The sequence below is a fragment of the Halichoeres trimaculatus genome, unplaced genomic scaffold (genome assembly GCF_033239565.1).
Source record: "Halichoeres trimaculatus isolate MK-OKI-2021-1 unplaced genomic scaffold, fHalTri1.1 fHalTri1_scaffold_6, whole genome shotgun sequence".
Lineage (NCBI taxonomy): Eukaryota > Metazoa > Chordata > Actinopteri > Labriformes > Labridae > Halichoeres > Halichoeres trimaculatus.
The window spans coordinates 20,195,374-20,217,988 of record NW_027437184.1 but is presented as its reverse complement, the minus strand read 5'-3'; the positions used below and the strand labels follow the sequence as shown (position 1 = coordinate 20,217,988).

Below are 22,615 nucleotides of genomic sequence, written 5' to 3'. Positions count from 1 at the left end.
AAAGGGGGAAGGTAAAATTAAAGATAGCATGTGGACTGCACATCGTACAAACACTTAGGAGTGGTCATGATAAACCTTGAAACTGAAAGTTTGAGCATCATCTTCAAGATCAGTTTTTGTCCACATTAGATGACTACATGTGAAGGTCTCGTCTGGAACACGAGGCCTTTGAGAAATATGCTGAATTAATTGAAAAGCACAGTCATAACAACCAGCTTATCGGCCTGCTCATCACACGGAAGGCCTCATTCTAATGAAGTCCATGAATCATAGGCCATCATTACGTAACCTGAGCATGACAAACTTACAGTAATATAACAACTAACTCATCTAAAGCACAGTTTTGGTCACTTTGTAATATTTAGTTACCACAGAAATTTATCCTGGTTGAAAGGAAGTATAGCATCTTTATGTTACCTCATTTTGAGATGTGTGTATGTGCTTGTGTGTGTGTGTGTGTGTGTGTGTGTGTGTGTGTGTGTATGGGAGGGGAGTAATGTTGCTGTGTGTCAGCCTGATGTTGTCAACACCAAAGCTTCATTATCCAATGATCTCACAACCCCAGCTGAGTACCTATACGCACTCATAAGCACCCAAAATAATGTGAGAAGGCAATTTGCACTCATACATAGCTTCTCTGCCCGTCTGGCCATCTGCGCCTCTACTCTCCTCCAATGCCGCATGTCAGCTAAAATTAACAGAAAACTGCAGATGGTGAGAGTTAGAATCACTTCTGACACGTCAGGGCGTCACCTTTCTCTCTCTGTCATCATCATCAACTCTGAGTGTGTGAGGGGGAGAGACTTTAAATCCAGTATGTCTGCAGAGGATGAGCTGCTGGCTGTGACACTCTGTCTGCAGCCTTCAACACTTTTTTTCTGCTCCATGAAGGGTACAAATGTGCTTTCAGAGAAAAAAAGTGGATAAGCACTGGGGAGTGGAACAAATAACCACATCGAATAGCAGAGGCAGGGAGGAAAAACAAATTCATGGCCACGGCAGTATTGATATTTTTCACTAAAGGCAAGATAATTATACGCCTTGTGGCAGCTTGTGTTTATGGAACAGCATTGTATTAGCACATAATAGAAGTCTAAAAACATGTATTATGGTGCACACTTTTGTCAAGCTGATTTCTTTTGTGTCTAAGAAGCTTTTTGACACCCTCGCACAGCATTGACAAATAAACTTGCATGCCCCATATAGTTATGTTAACTACTGTGTGTGTTTATTATGTTTTATTCCAGACTTTGACACTAGTACGGTGTGTGTGGTGTGGTATAATGGGGTGTGGCTCTCTGGAAAGATTTAAATTTTTGCAAATGTACTGAAACATGGTTTGGTTAGAGTTAATTAGATACATTTATCCATCCAATCTATCCATGACACATGAGGGCTTCCCATCAGTTAAACTGCATCATTCTTCTTTTCCATTCCCCTGATGGTATCACAGTTTGTCAGCAACTCTCACATAATGAAGCAGAACCTCCTGGATGTGTCTGTTGACCCATATTCCTTCAGATAGTGTTAGCTTTTATTTTTGTTCACAGCTTAAGTGTTGAAAGTGTTGCTCTCCCACGTAAAATAACTGTCTTGGCACTGTTTATTCATTGTTTTATTATTCCAGTGTTGAATGGCCTAGATTGTTTATCTGGGGGTAGCAATGTTTGTCTGTCATTTTGTCTACCACTTTAAATATCTTGACAACTTTAACCTGGGTTGGAGTGAAACTTTTTGAAGGATCCATAGTCCCTTTGGTGGTAGGTTCAATTCTAATAAGTTTAATGCTTCAGCTTTGCATCCAGGCCAGCTTTTATGTTTTCATTACTGTAGTTTATCACTGAAGGCATTCTAACCAAAAACGACATTTAATGTCAGTGCTGATAAGTGTAATTTTTCCCCACTAAAGCATAGTCTTATACTCAGGTATTGAACATTGTTTCATCATTCACTGGCTAACAAGCTACCACTTACAACTCCTAGAAGTCTAGGACTTTTTGGCTGCATCTAAACTGAATATATTTATATGATCTTAGCTGATGTTGTGATTCTGTTTTGTACCTCTCAATATGTAGCCTATGTATCATCCATCAAAGCTAAAGACAGGGGTACACACAGGATGTGCTTTTACAAATTCAGTGCTAACACAGCATCCTTGTTCAGCCACAGTGTTTTTCCAGACAAGGTGTGAAAAAAGGCTGAAACAGAACATCTTCAGTGTTATGTTCAAATTTGTGCCTTGCTCTTCAGTGTATTTCTTTATGGTTTCACTAAATCTGCTTCAAATTCTTATTGGATGACCTTTTTTAAAAATACACACCATAGAAACTATTGGAACTGTCTCATGGACTGGGAACATGTGAATAATCACACATTTAGAAAGCAGCGTTAAAATATAGCAGAAAAATGCAAACATAAAAAGGATTTATCATTTAAAGCAGAGCTTAATAACCTAAGGCGTAGGAACCTTTTTCCATTTTCGAATATTTTTTTTGCTTTTGTTTTCAGTGTGAGTAAGAGTTACACAAAACAAGGATAACACCTTATCATACTCCACCATGTGTGACAGTTTACCATAGGCAGTTGCAGCAACTTAAGATGGAAAGAGTAAGGAGGCTCAGGGAGGTGTATCATGAGAATAACTGATACATCCAGGGAGGAGGCAGGTGGAGGTTTAGGGTGTGAGGTTAAACATATTATTGATTAAAATAGATTCAGAGAGGAGAACTAGTGAGGACTGATGATCAGTTGATTTTTAAAAAAACAATTTCCATTAATTATTTAATTATTTCTATAGTACTATGAGGGTTTGGGTTAAGTTATGATTATGCTATCAGCTGCACCATAACACCCGGTGTTCTGCACATGTATATGGTGAAATGCTACTCTGTGGTGACCAATAAGGGTCACCACAGAGTATAGTTTTAAAATAGGCAACCTTTGTGCTCAGGAGCTGTACCTCAGGCGTGCATCACAGAAGCTATTTTTTATGTTTAGGAGCAGAAATACAGCAGCAAGAATAGGATAGGAAAAGGAGAGGTTGTCACAGAGCACACAAGGTCTTAAAAGTCTTAAATTAGTAAAATCATTTACAGGAAGGGTTAAGTTATGCTGTAAAAAGAGTAGACAGTGTATGAACTGATATAAATCTACAAATCAGTTGTTAATCATCTTTATTCTGTATGACAAAAACCTTAACAGATACTCTTTTTTTTTAGCTTTTGTAAGTCAAATGCTGATACTGTACATTACTGCATGTAATGTCGTCTGTTGTAAGTACATAAATGCTATGCAGGGGCATCAAGATCTTGAGGCAGGGAGTCAGATCTGTCAGGTTTCTAATATGTGCCACCCCAACGTACAACCCATTGCTATGCCCTTGATTACAACAATGTTAAGGAATCACAATGTGATTCTTCATTGGTCTGCTGGAAATCTTTAGTAGTAGTTCTGAACTTGCAGGTTGTTTCTTTTTCTGTTTGGCATGGTTCAATTTGGCAGGAACTAGTAATGAAAGCACACAAAGCCAAATTCACATTTCCAGTAATCTTATGTCACTATCTTTCTGAGAAAAGATGATAGGAACTGCCAGCTTTTGATTAGTCCTGGATCTGCTGACTGAATTGTTTTACTGTCATTGTTTTGGACCTCTCTGAGCCTTGACAACAAGCAGAAGGAAACTTTTTGTTTTTCAAAATGTAGCCGCACAAACAATGAAGGATTCTTTTGGTGGAAAGGGGGGTATTGTTGAACTTACTGTAAACCTGCAATCCTTGAAACTAAGGTAAACGGAGCATGTCCCTGTTATAGCTGCTGCTGCAGTTGACATTTATGTTTAAAATTGATGCCTTCACTTCTTGAGGATGTTTGGACAAGAAACAATAGGGCCTTCAGAATGCATATACGACAGCCTAAATATTAGCGTTAGGCTACTGGGTGGATTTTCTTCTTTCTCTTCTCATTGTCTCCTTGTGTCCCATCTGTTTTTCCTGTCTGTTGCTGTCTCTCCATCTCCTTACCTCTGTCTCTTTCTCTCTCCTATTTACTTCACTTTCTATCTCTCTTGTTTATTTTACTGCCCCCCACCCTCCTGCTCTCTCTCCGGTGCACGTCACAGTGTGCGTAAGCAGCGTCTCCGCCTCCTCCGTGTAGTACAGCTCTGCTCCGGCTCTCCATTCACTACAGTTTACTATCAGAGCCGGGCGGAGCGCGTGCACAGGTGCTGTTCTTCTCGTCTTTACGCCGCTGTGGATTATCACTGTGTTTTTCATCATGCTGGAAGAGGAAGGTAGGAGGCTACACCAAAATCGACCGTTACGCACCGGCGACAGTCATTGTCGTCGAATGCTCAAACTTACTCGTTCTCGGTTCATTTACCGATATTTCACGCGTTTACTGGGTCTAAACAAGTTTAGTGCTAAAGTTTTTGTGCAATATTGTGATTTCTTGTCGCAAAGTCAACGAAAGACGTCCATAAATATTGATGCATCTCGTTGTGTAACCGGGAGGAGTGTCTGTATGTGTGCGTAACGTTGATGCTGAATTCATCAATGAACATGTCCAAAAAATGTTAAAACGGAGCAGCTCCCTTATTCCGTCTGAGTATGTGTCAAGGCGCATCTACATCTTGGGTATTTCAGCGTTAGAAGTTGCTATTTCCGTCTTCTGTTGGCTTGATATTCCTTTGTCTTGAATAATTCAGAAAGTTCTTTGATCTCAGCAGGGGAATAAACATTATACAATGGAGGTTGGACCACTTTCCTTCCTCAGGCTTCACTTTTCTACCGAAATAAGAGCAGTGATGTCTGAAAATGATATAACACAAGCTGGAGGCTGAAAAGGAAATGTCTACATGCAGTGTTACTAAAAAAAATGCCTCGGAAGGGGAGGAATATGCAAAATCAGATCCACAAAGAAAACAGAATTCATTTAAATACCTGCCAAGTTCAGCAGGTCTCCTCCTCATCCCAATTACTGACATATACTTCCTCTGTTTAGACCCAGTCCTTGTCTGCACATTAGCTATGTTTGTCTGCCATTTGCTCCAATTACTGCACATTCAGAGACCTGTCAGTTACTTCAAGCTTGAGTTGATTGTAGGTGTCTTATTGCCTAGAGATAACCCCTGTTCAGACAGAGACTTCACACGCTCATGTTTCGTGCTGCAGGTTAATGACGCTGTTGGGCTTTTAACAAATCCAGTTCTTGCTTGACCACTCTCAGGATTCAGTGCAGCGTTGATTAATCCAATGTTGTTGTCTAATGAGGTGATGCCGTGGGGTTTTGCTGTGCTGCATCTGGGAAAGTAGACCGAGCTGAGGTCACGGGTGCACAGAACAGAACGGAAGATCTGGTTGAGAATGAGGACAGCCTGGTGGTGTACTTTGACTCACAGCCATGCACTTGAAGCCTGGAACAAGCCGTAATTATTCCCTGCACATTTGTCAAAAGGCTCAGTATGGCTGGCTTGTTTCACGCAGATTTGGAGCAACAGGATATGTATTTTGGCTGAAGTTTTAAAAAAAGCACAGTGGACTTGAAGAGCTCTTTTCCTTTCTCTCTTTTCCTCCCCCTCTTGTCCTCCTCCTCTGCCTCATTCAGGTGAATGGATGGATGCTGAGGGCGGAAGTGTGGGCTGGCTGCTAGACACTCAGAAATATAACTGATCTAGGAAACATGCTTTCACATTTCTATGATGATCTATTTCAGTATTTTCATCTCCGTCTCACCTAACCTGCTCTGTTTTCTCTTTGGGTTTCTCCTCCTTTTCAGTGAACGGGACGCCGGCCAGCCAGCTCTCCACTCCTCACTCGGGAAAATCTCCCAGCCCCTCCCCAACCAGCCCAGGCAGCCTCAACAAACGCCGGGTAAGACCAGAAAACACACACACACTTGAACACACACAAAACAGTGAGCTACATTTAGTGACACTAAATCTATAACACATTCCTTTTGTTCTCAGGAAAAGGATAAAGCCAGCTCTGAGCTTAGGCCGACTACATCTTAGAGTCACTAGAATATGAAGAAACCACAACAACCTGGCATCTTTAGGGTCCCAGAAAGAGGGTGGGGCATTGACTTTTGACCTCACAGGAGTGCACCTCTGGGATATCCAGAATGGCAGACTGATTTTAGGGTCATGTAATGTTACAACTCTTATCCAGTGTTAATAGATTTCAAGGGAAAGTCCTTGTTTTGAGGCTGTTGTTGTCTTACGCTCACATGGAGAACACACTAAACCATGACAGATGCTTTCACTGACTGCTCGAGGTCTTTCGGGCAGTCATTTGTGCAAAGCCCTGATTCAAAGATGAGACTGGCTCTGTTTTCATTCTGCTTAGCATCCTCTGTTAGCCACCGAGCAGAAGACTGTTTTAGGATTATTTTTTTTATCATGTTCTGTCATTTTGTACATGTCCTTTTATGGAGACACTTCAGAACAGACATTTTATACTAGTAAATCTAATAATTTCAGTAATTGTGTTTTCTTATTTTACAATTTCACAACAAAGAATCATGATCTGTTTTCCTTAGCTAACATAAACAAAGAGGATCTGTAAGTGTAACACGTGTCCTGTTAAGCTGGTCATACTTTAGAGAAAACACTTCTGTACAGAGATATGAGCATGCAACTCAAATGGAAACTCCTCACGCAGAGTTCACTAGCAGGCTGTTTGTGTGTGCAGTCCAGATCAAAATATTTGTTAATCCACTCCTCGACAGTGATGATGGTGAGCTTTTAATATCAGCCCCTTTTCTAATCAGACGCCGTTTTCTCAGCGTGGCTCTTTTTAATTTGCAGGAGCGCTAAGCCTGCTGCTGATTTAGTTTCTCCTTAACCAAACATACACGCTCCACCTCCCTTCATTTCATCCTTTTAAAGCTCTCTCCTCCTCACACAGTAGTATCTAAGGACCCCGTCTACAAACTGCAAGTTTCTCGTGTTGGCCCTGACTAAACCTTGCTCCACTTTTCTACCTGACAAAAGGAGCGCAGCTGTGAATAATCTGTGATTGTTCAGTTATTTATTGAGTGCAGGTGCAAAATTAGTTCCAAGGGTGAGATGTTTAGACTTGAAGCATCCAAAAAAAAAGAACAACTCACTGTTGTACATAATTCAGGGTGCGTGGCTGTGTATATGAGCAACTGTATACGCTCAAATTAGAATAGCATAAAGAATTCATGTCTTGGGCTGGGTGGCTTCAATCCCGTGCTACATTTGACATGCCAGGGAAAATAAATGGATGGTGGAGCGTATGGCCTGCAGCCTCTTGAGCCCATCAGCGATGAAGTTTTTATCGATGTGATATGGAGGTCAGTGTGAGCAACAGGAACAGATCAGGGTTTCCGATGTGGGTTATGGGTGCTGAGAGGGGGACAAGGTGCACAGGAGGATCCACAGTCATGTGTGTGTACAAAGGAAGTGGGTCAGCACAGATTTCAGTGTTGAAAGAGAAGGAGGTTGGCAAGAGTACAGGTTTTTCTCAAGTCTCTTTTTCTTCCTGCCTACTTCTGTCTGAATAAACACACACAGGCTGGCGCAGACAGAAAACTGTCTTTGGTTTCTGCTGCTCTTTCTGCTCCTTTCTACAAATCATTTCACCTGTAAAAGTCAGCGTTTGGAAAGGTGAAAGAGAAGGGGCAGTGAAACGCGACGGCTGAAAACAAGTCGCACCATCTTCACCTTGTACCAAACACCTTCTCTCTTTTCTTCCATCCAGCCCCACCCTAGGCAGCCTCAGGGTTCAATTCTAGTTTCACACAGCTTCAAATTTCAGCTTTAATTCCTCAACAGCAGATTATTCTGTTATTTTTACTCTCTGATACTCTGTACTAAGCCTGCAGTGGCTTGTCTGGGAGAGGGAAAGGGAGTAAGGGAGCCTTTTACAGCCCATTATCTCCCCTCCTCACTCTGCAGCTTCACACTACGCTGTAATTCTCTCCTCCTCTTCTTCCTCTCTCCATCCGCCCTGTAAGCCATTCTCCCTCTGTCCTTTCCCTCCCTGACAGTTTCTAATTTCTCTTTCAGTCCGTCTCCTAACCATTCGCCAGCTTCTCCCCCTCCCCCTCCACACACTCTCTTTTCCCCATATGAAAGGGTATTAACTTCACAGGGAGTAAATTATATTCCATCATTTCCCTTGTAGATGAGTTCTAAGCTTCTCTGAGAAGTAGGCGCCAAGTTTTTGACACTGTGTTTGCACATTTTCTCTCCTTTTTATGCGCCCTCTGTGGAAATGTGCATGAATAATCATAAATAAGGAGGATACACACACACAAATCCTTTCATTGTTATGCTAACAATGGCAGGGAAGTACATTTCTCACCCTGACGCATAAAACGGATCACTAAATTTAACCAACTCATGACTCAGAAATTACCCAGAGACTGGAATTTAAATATCTGAGGTATTAGGAGAGCATGTTTGGCTCATAAAATAAATAAATTACTCCTAGTTTCAGCTACCAAAGCTACAATAAATCCATTTACTTTGCAGCTGCTGAGTCTCTGTGACCTACTACGACGAGAGCTGAATTTAAATAGTTCACCTCACTGGACCCTGCATTTAAACACTTAGAGGCACTTTGCTGCTTGATGTAGGTTGCTTGCACAGCTCAAAGCATCAGAAACTCTCCAGGCTGAACATACACATATAGCATCAGGGCTTTTCCCCCTCCTTTTTCACTTACATGGCTTTAAGCACACACAGGCGTGCACAGATCTTCATGCAACTTGCACACGCTTCACTTAGACGGTCATGTATGCGTCAGAAAGACACAGTTTTAGACCTGCTATTTGTGTGCAGTCAGTATACAATCTTCCTGACGCACGCTTGAACATTATGTTTTATACATTCAGTGCATGCTAGTGTGACCCATTTTTTATGAATCAGCAACAGAAGCATGAAAGAATGGTCTACATTCAGGAGGCCATTTATCATCCTCTCTCCCTGTGTGCTTATTTCAGGTTCACCAGCACGCTAGGGGCAGCCTAATTTCACATATTCATATCGATTAGATATTTCACATGAAGGCTTAAGCCACATGTATCGACGCAAACACACTTTGGATATTGACAGAAAACAAAATTCCCTCATACAGCACAGACAGAGGAACCTCTACCCTACTTTTGTGCACGACAGGGAGACTAATAATTGAAAAATGAGAGACAGACTGAAGGAGAGACAAGCAGAAGGTCTGTGCTGCTGTACAACAGCTGCGATCCAGTCAGGTGGCAGTCTGTGACAGACAGAGAGCGCTGAGTGTCAACTGTAGTGTATCACCTTCATCCTCCTCCAACCATCGAATCATCTGTGTCTGTAATCCATTGAATTGCATGCTCCATCTCTCATTATTGTTGTCCATATTGTGTGCTGGATGATTCACGACTAAATTATGTGTGCAAGTGTGTTTGTGTGACTGAAATGAATGTTTATATTTTACCATGAATTTGTTATTAATGTCTCATCCCATCCATATGAATGTTGTTACTAAAGACTGTATTTGTTTTTTTTCCGGCTGTGTCATGTTTCTCATTTTATGTTGTGTTGATGTCATTACATAGTTTGTCAGATTTTGTTCCCAAAAAGACCGTCTGCATCACATGAGAAAACAGTGAAGTGGTTAAAAAGCTGAAATATTGTTTATTTTGCTTCAAATACCCACAAATTTTGAAAATCTGCTTGTATTTACATATCTTTAACATATGTGAAACCATCTTATTTTGCACATAATTTCAGGGTGCAATTTAAGTATGTGCAAGATATGCAAATATGATAATAATGTGTGTTCTTTGCTGAAAGGCACATTATATTTTATAACTTGGTCCATTATCTACATTTAGTCATTTCACCATGTGAGGCAGTCCGCTCTTTTTGGTTCATTTGTTTCTGTTTGTATTTTCTTTGCTTAATGTATTAATTTCCATTTGTCGATGTCATCATTAAACTCATTGTCATTTCATTTTCATTTTGGGCTCCTTTTTTTCTCTTTCTCTCCCTCTTCTCATTATGGTAATTTGTTTATCATAACAAAACCAAATATTTTTCTTAGACGGAGGATGGTAATGATGCTAATTATTGTTGTCATAAACACACTTATCGCTTGTTCTACTCTGTTAAATGTCTGAGCACAGCAGAGACAAGATTACGACACAAACTCCAAACTCCTCATCTGCATCTCTACTTTTCTTTCTTTAAGTTGAGGCAAACTGTGTCCTCCTTTTCCTAATTCTCCCAGAAGCATTTAACTAAGCTTCCTTGATTCACTAAGACTGATGTCCTCAGGATCGTGATTACCCCCCATGTCCAACTGGCAGAGCAGAAACCCTGAACTCACCACAGCGTCGATCCTTTTAGATGACAGTCAAGTGGATTATGCTTCCTGTCTGTCTAGACTCCAAAATAAGAGCCAAGAAATATTATCTCAAGTACCTTGTGTCCCTTATGAAAAGCAGAGGAGGAACTTGGGACTAACCAAAGTACCCTTTTTCCATCCAATCTTATGAGGCGTCTTCACAGAGAAGCAAACACTAATAAATCCTGGGCTCGCTGGATGCTGTGTGACAGCAGAAGTGACAAGAAAATCCTGCTTGAGGAGAGCTTTGGCTCAGCCTGGAGGACAGAGTAAGAAGACTTTAGGATGTCGTGATGAAATTCAAACAAAATCTGGTGCATTTTTAGCGATCAAAAGACTTCCCATTCAGATGCAGAATAAATTATGTCAGCCTCTACGCAGATGATGCTCCGCTCTAAGGTAAATCATGGACATCCTGTTTGGTTGACATTTATGCACTGATCAGTATTCAGTTGTTGAGTGTTGCCCTCGCCAGTTTGAAGAGCAGTGTCTGCATCTGTGATGTAAAAGGTCTGTTGGTGTGCTGCTTAGCGCCGTGAGTCATCGCGAGAGCAAAAGTGTAACAATGGAGAGCTATAGGATAGGGAATGTTCCTGCCAAATCTAACGATCAATATCGGTTCTTCCTGCAATCCTTACATTCTATTTCCTGTCTTTCTCTACTGCCTATTTTTCTCCCTATCTCTGTCACTCCATCTGTAGTTTTTCACACAGGAAAGAGCGACACTATGTTCGTAGAAAGTAGCCCGCAGACAGGAACTGGCCATATATAGGCGTCTGTCTCCACACTGGAAGTCTTATACGCTTCCTCTCTTTTTTTTCTCTCTCCTCTCCGTGAGCAGTTTCCATAGCAACAGTATTTTGTTTCCCTCGGTGGCAGGAAGAGAGAGAAGATAGGAGCTGAAAATGAGAAAAGCGAGAGTAGAGGACAGGGCTGGACCATAGATAAGGCCACAAGGGAGGTTAATAAACGAGTCTGGATGAGACAACGAGGAGTGCAAGAGAGAAACTTTTAGAGATAAAGAGAAGGAGGGTCATTGGCTTTAGATGCATTAAATTGTGTGTATGTGTGTGTATGTGTGTGTGTGGAGGGGTACTTGTTCCTGGGTGAGTGCCCAATGAAAACAGCATTACATAAACCAAATTCAGGCTGACTCATAGCTACATTCACCTGGTCACAGCAGCAGAGATGAGGGAAAAAGAGCTGACAGCTACTTTGGCAGAGATGTAGGGCAGCCCAGCTCTGTAAATAGTTTTCAGTCTTCTAAGTAATTATGATGGGTTGAATTTCCCTGTCTCTGCCACGACATCCAGCTCTTTGGGCTATGTCATGGTCTGACTAAACAGCTTAGAAATTTGAGGGTCAAATCACGTACTTTATACTTTTGCAACTCTAGTTGTTTATTATTGTCTGCACCCTTACGGAAAAACTTCTGAACGTCTGTCTCACTCCCATGGATCCTTCATTGGCAATGCCTCTCTAACAAAATCTTACCAAATAACCCCAACAACTTCATTTTAGCTTATTGCAGATGTTTGCTTGCTGTTTTTGATTAGTTTATTTTAATTCAAATTCTGCTTCTGAAAGAAAGAAACTACTCTATAAAGTCTCAGAAATTTTAAGCAGTACCTCTGAGTGGACTATTAGAGTCAAAATCCAATGCAATCTGATTTTTCTCAGTGTACCCCTGACATTAAACAGGCCGAGAAAAGTTAAAGAGAACATGTACTACGAATAGGGGCGTTCATGAGATCGCTTTCAACCAGCCTCAAGTGGATACGCGACGATGTATGAGCAGTATCAAGGTGTGTGTCCATCTGGTTTTACCTTTAATTCAAAACTATGATGCCTTGACAGAGGGGGTATTTAGGATGAAATATTTGGGCTTTTGCTGCTGATCGCCTTCATTAAACTTTAATGAAACTCGGTTTCATTTTACAACTGTAGATTGTATCTATAGATATTCATCTTCTTTGGACCCTAAAGGGAGTTAGATATAAGAATTTAATGCTTCAATAATAACACTTTCACATAACATCTGAATATATTTATCAGTTAGTATAAAAGGTAGATATGGTTAATGGATTTAATAATGCTATTCTTAATTTTTGAAACACACTGAAAACAAGCCCCTGGTAATATCAACATGTTTTTGTTAAGTTGACAACTTGGACTTTAACTTAACTATTATGATGAAGTGCTGAATTAATTTTGGCTGATTAGTTTTTCCTGTCATCTCCTGTTACAAAAGCTCCCTTGATTATGGTCACAACAAGGCTTACACCCATTAACTCAGCAACACTTTTAAGATGTTATCTCGTCTGAGGAGCCAGGAGAGTATGATGTGTGAGTCATACGATGTGTTATGAATTCGCCATTAGAGAGCATCCAAAAACTACACCTGACACTGATATGACAGACCAAAGAAAAGAGTGTATCATCATCAGCCAGGCGGCATTAGTCAGAGGAAAGCCACTGTCACACCGCTGATGCTTTGCTTTCCCTGGGTGCTACATTTCTGACAAGTGACAAATAAAGACTGGCTCATGCATCACACACAAAGTGCGGACCATTTACAGCTCAAACTGCACTTGTTAATAATTCACACTGGCCAGGGGGGCTCTGATTATATTTTAGACCTGGAGTCCACTTTCATCAGGGGCCAGGCTGCAGCTGCACCTGTGGGATTTATTCCAGAGCTGGTTACCCCCAGACTGTGAAGATTTTTACACCTTGACGATTCCAAGGAAAGTGAGAAAGGAGCGATATTTATCTTACAAATAAAGAGACTAACTGTTCTGCAAAATGTAGCAAAATAACCTGAAGCCAAATTGGTTCCTGAGAAGAGAAAGATGGACAGGAGTGGAGGGAAGCCAGGACTAGAGGAATCTCATTTACAGTCTCTACTAGCTCCTCGCTCCCCACCCTCACTGCTTCCATGACAACCAGATAGGAAGTTAAGAGGTGGAGGGCGTAATGAGTTTTTGTCTTTAGATAGATGCAGACGCCACATCACAGCCGCTCTCTTTTTGCCTTGATAACCTCGTAGACTTACAAAGCGGATGAAAGGCGGTGCTTATCCACCTTCATTAGAGACACCAAAACCTCTGTTTTTATAAGTTATTAAAAGCATGAGGTGAGTGGGTGTAATTATGCGTACATAACTTAAGGTTCTGAGAATGAAAAAGGAGCTTATTGTGGTGCAATCATCTTCTCAATGTGAACACACACTCAGGTGCTTTGCTGAATAAGTAGGTGGTTTATATTCATCTCATGCCTTAAGTAAACTTGCTTCATCTCTGTGTGAGCTTAGTGTACACATCGCACAAAGTAGAATAACAGAACACAGACATGTAAACACAAACACAGACTCAAGCATGGTCTGAGGATAGGGGACTTCTTAATCTTTGGGCTTGCACAGAAATCGTTGCATAAGGGTCTGTTTCTCTCTTCACAGTAAAGTTAATTGCAAACATTTGGATGAATGGCTCCCCCTTTTCTTTCTGTAGGGATCCCAGGGCTCTTCCACCTCTCTGTCTTCCGCTAAAGTTTCCAGCTCAGTGGAAGATGGGGATGGAGTTGTGAATGAAGGTGAGAAAAAAAAATGTATGTCACAGGAACAACCCATCTGTCTATCAGTGCGCCAAGGCGGTGTACGTGTGAATATCATGCATGTATGAATCATGTCTGTGACCTTTTGATGCATCACTCACTTGCTCTCTCTTGCCCACCTTTACTGTCTGCATATTCTTCTGATTTGTGCTTCCTGTTTTGTCACGTTTTTCTCTTCTTTACATCTCCATTATGTTCTACTCAGAAACACTTTAAACTTTGATTTGATTTCAAGATGTGTCAAAGCTACTTTCTAGTCATTGCACTTTAAAACTTACTGTGTTTACTGAGTTACTTCCTCTCATCCCATAGGTGCTTTAACCTTTGTTCTTCCTTCCTCCAGCTGAGGTCGTAGTCGATGAGGTTCCGGCTGTGCCGTCCTACATATCAGACCGCTACAAGGTGGGGCGCATGTTGGGTGATGGGAACTTCGCAGTTGTGCGGGAGTGCGTGGAGCACTCAACGGGACGGGAGTACGCTCTGAAGATAATCAACAAGGGAAAATGTAGAGGCAAGGTAAATGTAAAAGTTTGAGTCTTTGTTCTTATTGAGTTTTCTTTTTTTGAGTCAAGAAAACAAGGAAAAGAAAATCCTGTTCCAAGCTCTGTGCAATACATATTTTGCATAGTTAAATACAGCTCTATCAGCTTTAACATCAAAAAGCATAAGCCTTAAATTCACAGTATAATGATGACACAACTAACTTTGGGGCTATGGGAATGCCTGAGCAGCAACCCACAGTCTGTACAGGTAAATTCTTAAAACAAACAAAAAAAAAAACATTAAAAAAAATATGCTGAATGAAAATGAAAATTCAGCTGTGTCATTTTCACTTAAAAAAATTAACCATGACTTGCATGAAAACTCTCTATTCTTGTTCTAGGAGCACATGATCCAGAATGAGGTGGCAATCCTACGCAGAGTCAAGCATCCTAATATTGTTCTGCTCATTGAGGAGGTGGATACTTACAACGAGCTCTATCTGGTCATGGAGCTGGTCAAGGTTCGTGGCTATTTTAATCAATGGTTACCAGTTAATCTTGTGTTTTTGTGCCAAACCAGGTTTAGCCTTGGAGATATTCTCCACAAACTTTGCTGGTGGTAGATATCTCTGATCTGAGAGAGGCAAGGGGGCAGAAACATTGACAGAGACAGAAAAAGCAACTTTGAGCCAGTGAACCAAATGATGAATTCCAACTAGTCACTCAGTGTGGGACAGAGACAACCGGTCTGTGGCCTCGAGCGCTCGTGTGTTCACATTCTTTATTCTCTCTGGCTCTCCGAGTCAAGAAATGTTTGTGCATAATTCAGGAGCTAGGAATGTGATCCATCTGTTCGCGTTGTGGTGTGGAGTACTACAGAATATAGATGAGAAGCAATCTGTAGAGAAGATGTGTGAGTGTGTCCAAAGTAGGAGGATCGAGTGCAGGCTGTGGATGAATGAGGTGGAAAGAGCTGCTGTGAGAATGACAGGGACTAAGAGCTGCAGAAGAACAGATGGAGGCTTTAAAAGGGGAGGGAAATAATAAGAGCAGCGAGGGAGGAAGAAAAATGAGAGGAAAATATGGTGGAAAGTATGGTCTTCAGGTTTTTGCCTGGCTCTGAGCTCCTAGGTTTTGATGAAGGCAAAACTGTGAAGCATTTTCTACATTCATTGTGACGAAACTGTTGACAAAGGATCAACCTTCAACACTTTTTATACTACTGTATAAAACATTTTTAAACAGCTAGCAGCCATTTTCTTTTGATATCACATTTAGTGTTGGAAACATGATTGATTCGTACTTAGGACAAAAGATTAAGAAACAGAAGAAGAGACATCACGCCATGAATCAGCAAAAAACAACATATCTGATAACTCAGCAGCAAAACGAGATAACAGCTAGCACTAGCAATGAAATACTGTTTAGCTAACATTGCAGCTTTAAACTTACATAATTCTACAAGAAAAGGTGAACTTACTGGCTCAGGGGACATTTGGCTTTTCAAAGTTTGTGTTTACAAGCTAACTGCTATGCTTGCTTGAAAGTTTCTATATTCTAACATTAGCTGTTGGGACTTAGCTATTGGTAGCTAATGGTTAATCCGATGTATCTTTTTACTGTAAATATTGTTGCGTTTCAATTACCTTGGAAGTTGGATGTTGGAGCTAGGAAAGGCATCAGTCACCAGTTCTAAGTTGAAACAAACAAGTAAAGTTGTTGAGTCACTGGCTCCTGTTGTTGTTAGCATTTTTTAGCTAAGTTGCTAAACTACACTGTAAGAATGACAGCACCCAGTATTCCCTAATTATCCACTGTTTTTTCAGTTTTACCTTTCAACAGATTTTTAGGTAATAGGCTACGATTTTTAAACTGAAATGTAGCTGTAATCCATTTTCAACCAAATGAGCTTCTGACCTTGAATGCAAAACCACAAGGAAATGGCCACTTTGTGAGTACAGTGGTTTATTTTGCATCTGTAGCCATCCCCATTGTTAGCTTCTGTGTGGCAAAAATCCCTGCTGCCAGCCCCAGAACAAAACACATTGTCAGTCACTTATGTTTTTCAAAAAATAAAGAGTCCAAAAGCCAACTATAGACAAGTTTTGATAAAAGCTTTGCAAGCCAGCAACTAATTTAAATTTGCAAAAGTTAATCCACAGAGATACCATTTTTAGAGATCTCTACTGTGGTTAACTATTAGTACTTAAAAATCAGTGTATGGTGTAATAAAACAATATAATACAATAAAATATAAAAATTTAATATTATTACATCATTTTATTATTATTAATAATTATAATTTATAAAAAATAATTATATTCTAACTTTAGTACATTAATTGCTAAAAGTGCCAGCATTTCACACGCCATCAAAGTGACTCATGACTCAGGGTAAAGTGTTAAGACTGACAGCTCTGGTTTTACATAAGTTGTCTGTTAGTCAGACACCTGCCTCCCTACCTCAAACTGTAGAGTCCAGATGGGGATGTTACACAAGCAGCTTACCTCAATTAGCAACATAACTTCAAAAATAGCAATGGCTAAAATAGCAACTTCTCAAAAAGATGTTCATATGAGGGATTAACAAGGTTTCAACAACACTAAATGAAAATAAAAAAGATTCCTTTCTTTTTATGAAAAAAATATTTTAAATGGACTATATTTATAACTCATCCTAAAGACTCCAAATCAACTAACCACAGACCATCTGAGTGAGACACAGTCCATTTTACCACTGAGCCACGGTAAACACAGTACACAGGGTGTTGTGGTATTTCCAGTTGATGACTTAACAAAATTATCAGAAAAGAAAGCTATCCAAAAACTTGATCCTCACACAGAAATGACTCTCGGTTAATGACATGAAGTCTAATATTTCTAGGCACTTGATATAGACGATGCCTGTCCACATGGATCCAGCTGCGTTCTGTCCTGGAGCTAGTGATGGGGAAACTGTCATGTCAGGCACCCAGCAGCAGAATTTAACAGCTCTCATGTTTAAATACCTGGCTGTTGCTTTGCAGGTCAGACTCTCACAGTTTGTGGAGGTAGAGCTGGAGAGATTCAACACTATTTTAAGCCTTGCTCTACTTAGTTCACTGAGGGAGAGAGGCACAGAGAGGATATGACAGATATAAGAGAGAGAAAGTCGAGTGTGAGAAACTTAGACAAACAGAGAAAAAGAAGCTGTGGAGGAAAGAGTAAATTAAAGGGAAAAGTTAAAATGAAAGGGAAATATTAAAGACATGGGGAGGAGATGTTTGAACCAAGGTGGAGAATGAGGACACAGTTTACCCCTCCAGCTGCTGAGCAGTGAAAAACCATTGCTGTAGAAATCAACTTGAACACGAAAAACCCTTTTCAGCAGAAAAGAAGAGCAACTTTTCAAACTTTAAATCTGTAAGACTGTTTCACATTGTACCCGATGCTGACTGTACACCTGTCTATTTTGACTATTCCTAACAGGGAGGAGATCTGTTTGACGCCATCACCTCCGCCAACAGATATACAGAGAGAGACGCCAGCGGCATGCTCTACAATCTAGCTAACGCCATCAAATACCTCCACAGCCTCAACATTGTGCACAGAGACATCAAACCAGAAAACCTGCTGGTGAGTTCCTGCAGAGTGGGAATGTACTGTAAACATGGTCATGTAACATGCTGCAGTACAGCCCCCCCACCCCCCCCTCTGCCCCTCCTTTCTGAATGAACTGTGAAGTGATATCACTCACTCTGGACACTCATAGAGGAGATGATGACTCATACCTGCTGCCCTCTCACCACCCGCACACTCCTTCTCCTGTGCCTTCCTTCTGCCAACCTTCAAACTAACTTCTCCTCATCTTCCTGGATGATGGTTCAGACTAGTTTAATCAGAAAAGCTCTGGTCTAGAGCTAGAGGAGCTTCTCTTGTCACATTCACCCTTACTGACCTGAGCAAGGTTGAGTGGTTCCTCTACACTGTCTCCCGTTTGTTCCCCTGCTGTTATGATTACATAAGAAGTGCTGATGTTAACTGTGCTGCCACAAAAGGAAAAAGTTAACTCGCTGGGTGCCGGTTCTGTCAGTCGCTTCTAAAGAGTTTCACTTTTTCCATCATTTAAGATTTAGTTAAATCAAATGTGTGTTGCAGAAAAAACAAGCTGATACTGTGTGCAACTTCAGCTGAAGCTCCTGTGGAGTTGTTAACTGATTACACGTTAGTTTACTTTAAATGCCAAACAATAAATGATTAAATTCCAGCTATGTTTTAAACCTACAAATGAATTTTAGCTACCCACAGCCTGCATTAATAGCAGAGAGTACATTTACATATCATTTGGACACTTTAAAAAATATTTAGAGGTATCTTTTTAGCCCCCTGGTGATTATAAGGCTAATATTTGTAGCCAACTTGTAGCTCTGTTTTTGGTCACAGTCCACTCCTGATGTACACATCTGACCTTGTGTGCTAGTTGTTTCAATGTCAGCTAACCAATTACCTTTCTTGTTGTTTGGTGTTGGTTCATAGCTTTATGCCTACGAGTAGACACAGCAAAGATGCTGAAGTAAAGTTGCATCCCATTGCCAAAGCAGTGAGCTTGGAGAATGCAAAGTGCTGCATAATTTAGAGAGGATCTGCAGAGTTGGTTCAAGGATCCTGTAGGTTTACTCTAGAAACCAGTACCCTCTCTCCAGTGCAACCTCCCAAACAGAGCTGTTGCTGAAGTTGGAAGAAATGATGATTCTTTTAGCACAACACGTGCAGGATTTGGGTATTAAAAGGCTCTGGCGCCCCCAAGTGGTGAGATTAAAAAAGACAGTGTAACAGAGAGAACTGCATAACTTCCCAAATCCCCACAAAAATTTGACCCATGCACACACAGAGTACGCAAGACTTCCATCAAGGCTATGAAAATTCTTCTGCACACAAAATCAGAAAAGTTCAACCCACGCTGAGATGCCCCCAAAAAGAAGAATTAGAATGGAAGTAATTTATACTTGATATTCACACAAGCAGATTTGAAAATACTGCTGCAGAAAGCAGCGTTCATGCCTCACTACAGGCTCTGTTTACAAGCTGTTGTTGTAAGTGTTTTTTTTGTGTGTGTGTGTGTGTGTGTTTAGGTCTATGAGCATGCAGACGGCAGCAAAAGCCTGAAACTAGGAGACTTTGGTTTGGCGACTGTGGTAGACGGACCCCTCTACACTGTCTGTGGGACCCCGACTTATGTAGCACCTGAAATCATCGCAGAAACAGGGTAAGAGCAACAGCTGTTGACTGAGATGAAAGGGCCAATGATAATCATGCTGCAACTTTTATTCAGTTTGCCTGAAGGTTAGAGGAATAATCTTTTGTTCCTGCTAAAAAATCTGGTCATGAAAGGCACAATGCTGCCTTGCATGATCTTTTTGATCCTGTCTTTAATGAGTCCTTGCCTCGGATAATACATCTTTTTTTTGTCTTTGTGCAGGTATGGCCTTAAGGTTGACATCTGGGCAGCTGGAGTCATCACCTACATCCTGCTGTGTGGTTTCCCACCCTTCAGAGGGTATGTTCACTGCTTTTACATGCTGTTATTTTTTCAGGGTCGAGAACTGTGTCAGCCATTGCAACATTTTCTTTGTGTAATAACACCTTGATATGAAAATGTTTTGTGTGCAGGAGCAATGACGATCAAGAAGTGCTCTTCGACCAGATCCTAATGGGACAGCTAGAATTTCCTCTACCATACTGGGACAATGTGTCAGAGACAGCAAAGGTAAACATCTCTACCTGTGAGAAAATCCTCTGTTTGTAATGGAGTCACATGACTAAGGGAGGTCTCTTGATATAAGATATTGAAAAATCATCATGTTATTTTCTGCTGCTGCAGGAGCTAATTAGATCAATGCTGGAAGTGGAGGTCGACCAAAGATACTCTGCTCTCCAGGTGTTAGAGCACCCTTGGGTCACTGTAAGTAGGCTTTTATTGAGCTTATTAAACTTTTCACATTTCTTCTCCCAGAGGCAAAGACATACTGTTTTCTTTTCTCCAACAGGATGAGGGTCTATGTGAGAATGACCATCAGTTGTCAGTAGCAGGGAAGATAAAGAAGCACTTCAATACCAGCCCAAAAGTCAACGACACCACTGCAGGAGTGTCAGTCATTTCTGTAAGTCCCAATTTTGATTTAACTTTGATTCAAATTGTTGTTTTTTCTCTGCTCTGAAGTCAGATGCAGCTTTCTGGGTAAATTGTGTCTTTTGGTATTTCTATCTAATGAACCAGTGTTTAGATTGATTGTACTGGTCTCTCTTTGTGTTCAGCTGGATGACAGCTTTTCTATGCAGAGATCTGGGTCGTTGGATTTCTACCAGCACCCGGCCATGTACTGGATAAGGTACGCCAGGTTTCCATAGAGACACGGCCAGTTAGCTGGTCAAAAATCAGCAGGATAGTGTCTCTCTCCCTTCGTGTAGCCCTGCTGAATGGCTGCTGCTGCTGTGCTGCTTTTACAGCCCCATGTTGTCTTGCTATGCGGTCTTTGTGCTTGGCTTTATGATTTGTATGACCCCCCCTACACGAGAAATCCATATTCCACACAGTATGTGAGGTTGTCTGTATTTTGTTAAACCTTGCCCTCCTTGTTGTGTCACCATGTTTCACTGTCTTGTCGATTTTTCTGGATATAAATGAGGAGGCGAAGTTACCCTCAAATATATCCCTTTAACCCCCCTCCCCCCAACATTTTAACCAAAATATATGACAGTAAACAAACCTGCCTTGCTGAGATTCAATTGTTTGTTTACACTTTTCCCTTGTAAAATTTGCCACTCTAAAAAATAACCAAGTTCCCCAGCTTGCTAAAGTCACACCAGTGTTTTTTGTAATGTTGTAATGCACCCTGCTTTGCTGCTTCTACTAATAGCATGGCTGCTTTTCACCTACCACTGCCAAACTACTGTTGTGTAAATCCAATTCTGATATATGGTGGACCTAGAGATTCATGATTACATAAAAAAATCTCCTTTCTTGGTATTCACTGGATGCTTTTAAAGGTAGTGGACGCTGCCAAGAGAGGTTGATGACATGCTGTAATTTGTTAGAACAAAATGTTAAATTCATAGAATGAAAAAAAATATAATGCAATTTGGCACCAATGCTGGATTTTAAAACAAAATAAAAAAAATATATGATGCACTCAAACGTCACAATTGCTATCTAAAAAAATGGCTAATGTATTAAAGAATTGATAGCACATAAGATCGCAACAACAGCTAGTAGTAGCATTCAGTTAGTGCCTAAATAAAGTTAATTTCAGCAAAAAAGTTGCTTGAAATGCTACTTACAGTGCAATACAAAGTAAGGAATGTGTAGAAAGTAAGTGTAGGGAGCAGTTGATTTAATTTAATCTAGGTTAGCCAACAACAAAACTGGTAGCTTTTAGCTGTGCATAATGGCTAGCATTAACACTCAGCCACTGGCTAAACTGGGCAGGAGATTAATGCTAATATTGGCTGTAGTAGTGTTGAATTACATAGGATTAACAAAAAAAAAAAAAAAAACTTATTAGCTAAAAGGTGTTTGAATGCATATGTTACATGTTAAAGCTAAAGGTAGCCAGTGGGATATTAAATATGTAGTTTAACTGTCAAAATATGCCTCAGTTTACCTCCAGTTGTTTTTCAGTTTATATATATTTTTTAAGTTGTTGCATTATAATAACACTAGAATACTTCACATTAATGGCACAGCAGTTAAATAGTGAATTGAAACAGAAATATCAAAGCAAAAGAAATTGAAAACCATTAGTAGTGGAGGATTATTAATAAAATGCTAATGTGTCTGTACATCCTCCCACTCAGTGTCCACTAACTTCCTGAACACATACAAGACTCTCTCGGTCCTCCACATTGTATAAAATCACTGAAACTGATCTCTACATTTGAGGATTTTACCATAACATTCTCCTGTCCCTTCCTCCTACAGGCCACCCCTTTTGATAAGGAGGGGCAGGTTCTCAGACGAGGACGCCACCCGGATGTGAAGCCACTGCCTCTGCAGCTGATGCCAACAGTGACAACATCAATGACAAAAACACTCTGGGCGGAGCCTCCTACTCATCTCCCCGGCCTGAACCCTATGACCCCTGACACGATCTCCGACCCTTCCCCAAACCCCAGCCTCCCATCTGACTCT

General features: G+C 40.8%; 1 protein-coding gene across 1 annotated transcript in view; it reads left to right on the top strand.

Moving 5' to 3' along the window:
* Positions 1–22,615, top strand: part of dclk1a (doublecortin-like kinase 1a) — a 49,771-nt gene extending 27,156 nt beyond the window's left edge. Inside the window, exons 6-17 of the mRNA XM_074671673.1 lie at positions 5,773–5,867; positions 13,865–13,946; positions 14,311–14,483; positions 14,851–14,970; positions 17,917–18,063; positions 19,560–19,693; positions 19,907–19,984; positions 20,098–20,194; positions 20,309–20,389; positions 20,475–20,588; positions 20,743–20,816; positions 22,406–22,615. Of these exons, the coding sequence (XP_074527774.1) occupies positions 5,773–5,867; positions 13,865–13,946; positions 14,311–14,483; positions 14,851–14,970; positions 17,917–18,063; positions 19,560–19,693; positions 19,907–19,984; positions 20,098–20,194; positions 20,309–20,389; positions 20,475–20,588; positions 20,743–20,816; positions 22,406–22,463 (1,253 nt within the window). The 3' untranslated portion in view covers positions 22,464–22,615. The remainder of the gene's footprint in view (positions 1–5,772; positions 5,868–13,864; positions 13,947–14,310; positions 14,484–14,850; positions 14,971–17,916; positions 18,064–19,559; positions 19,694–19,906; positions 19,985–20,097; positions 20,195–20,308; positions 20,390–20,474; positions 20,589–20,742; positions 20,817–22,405) is intronic.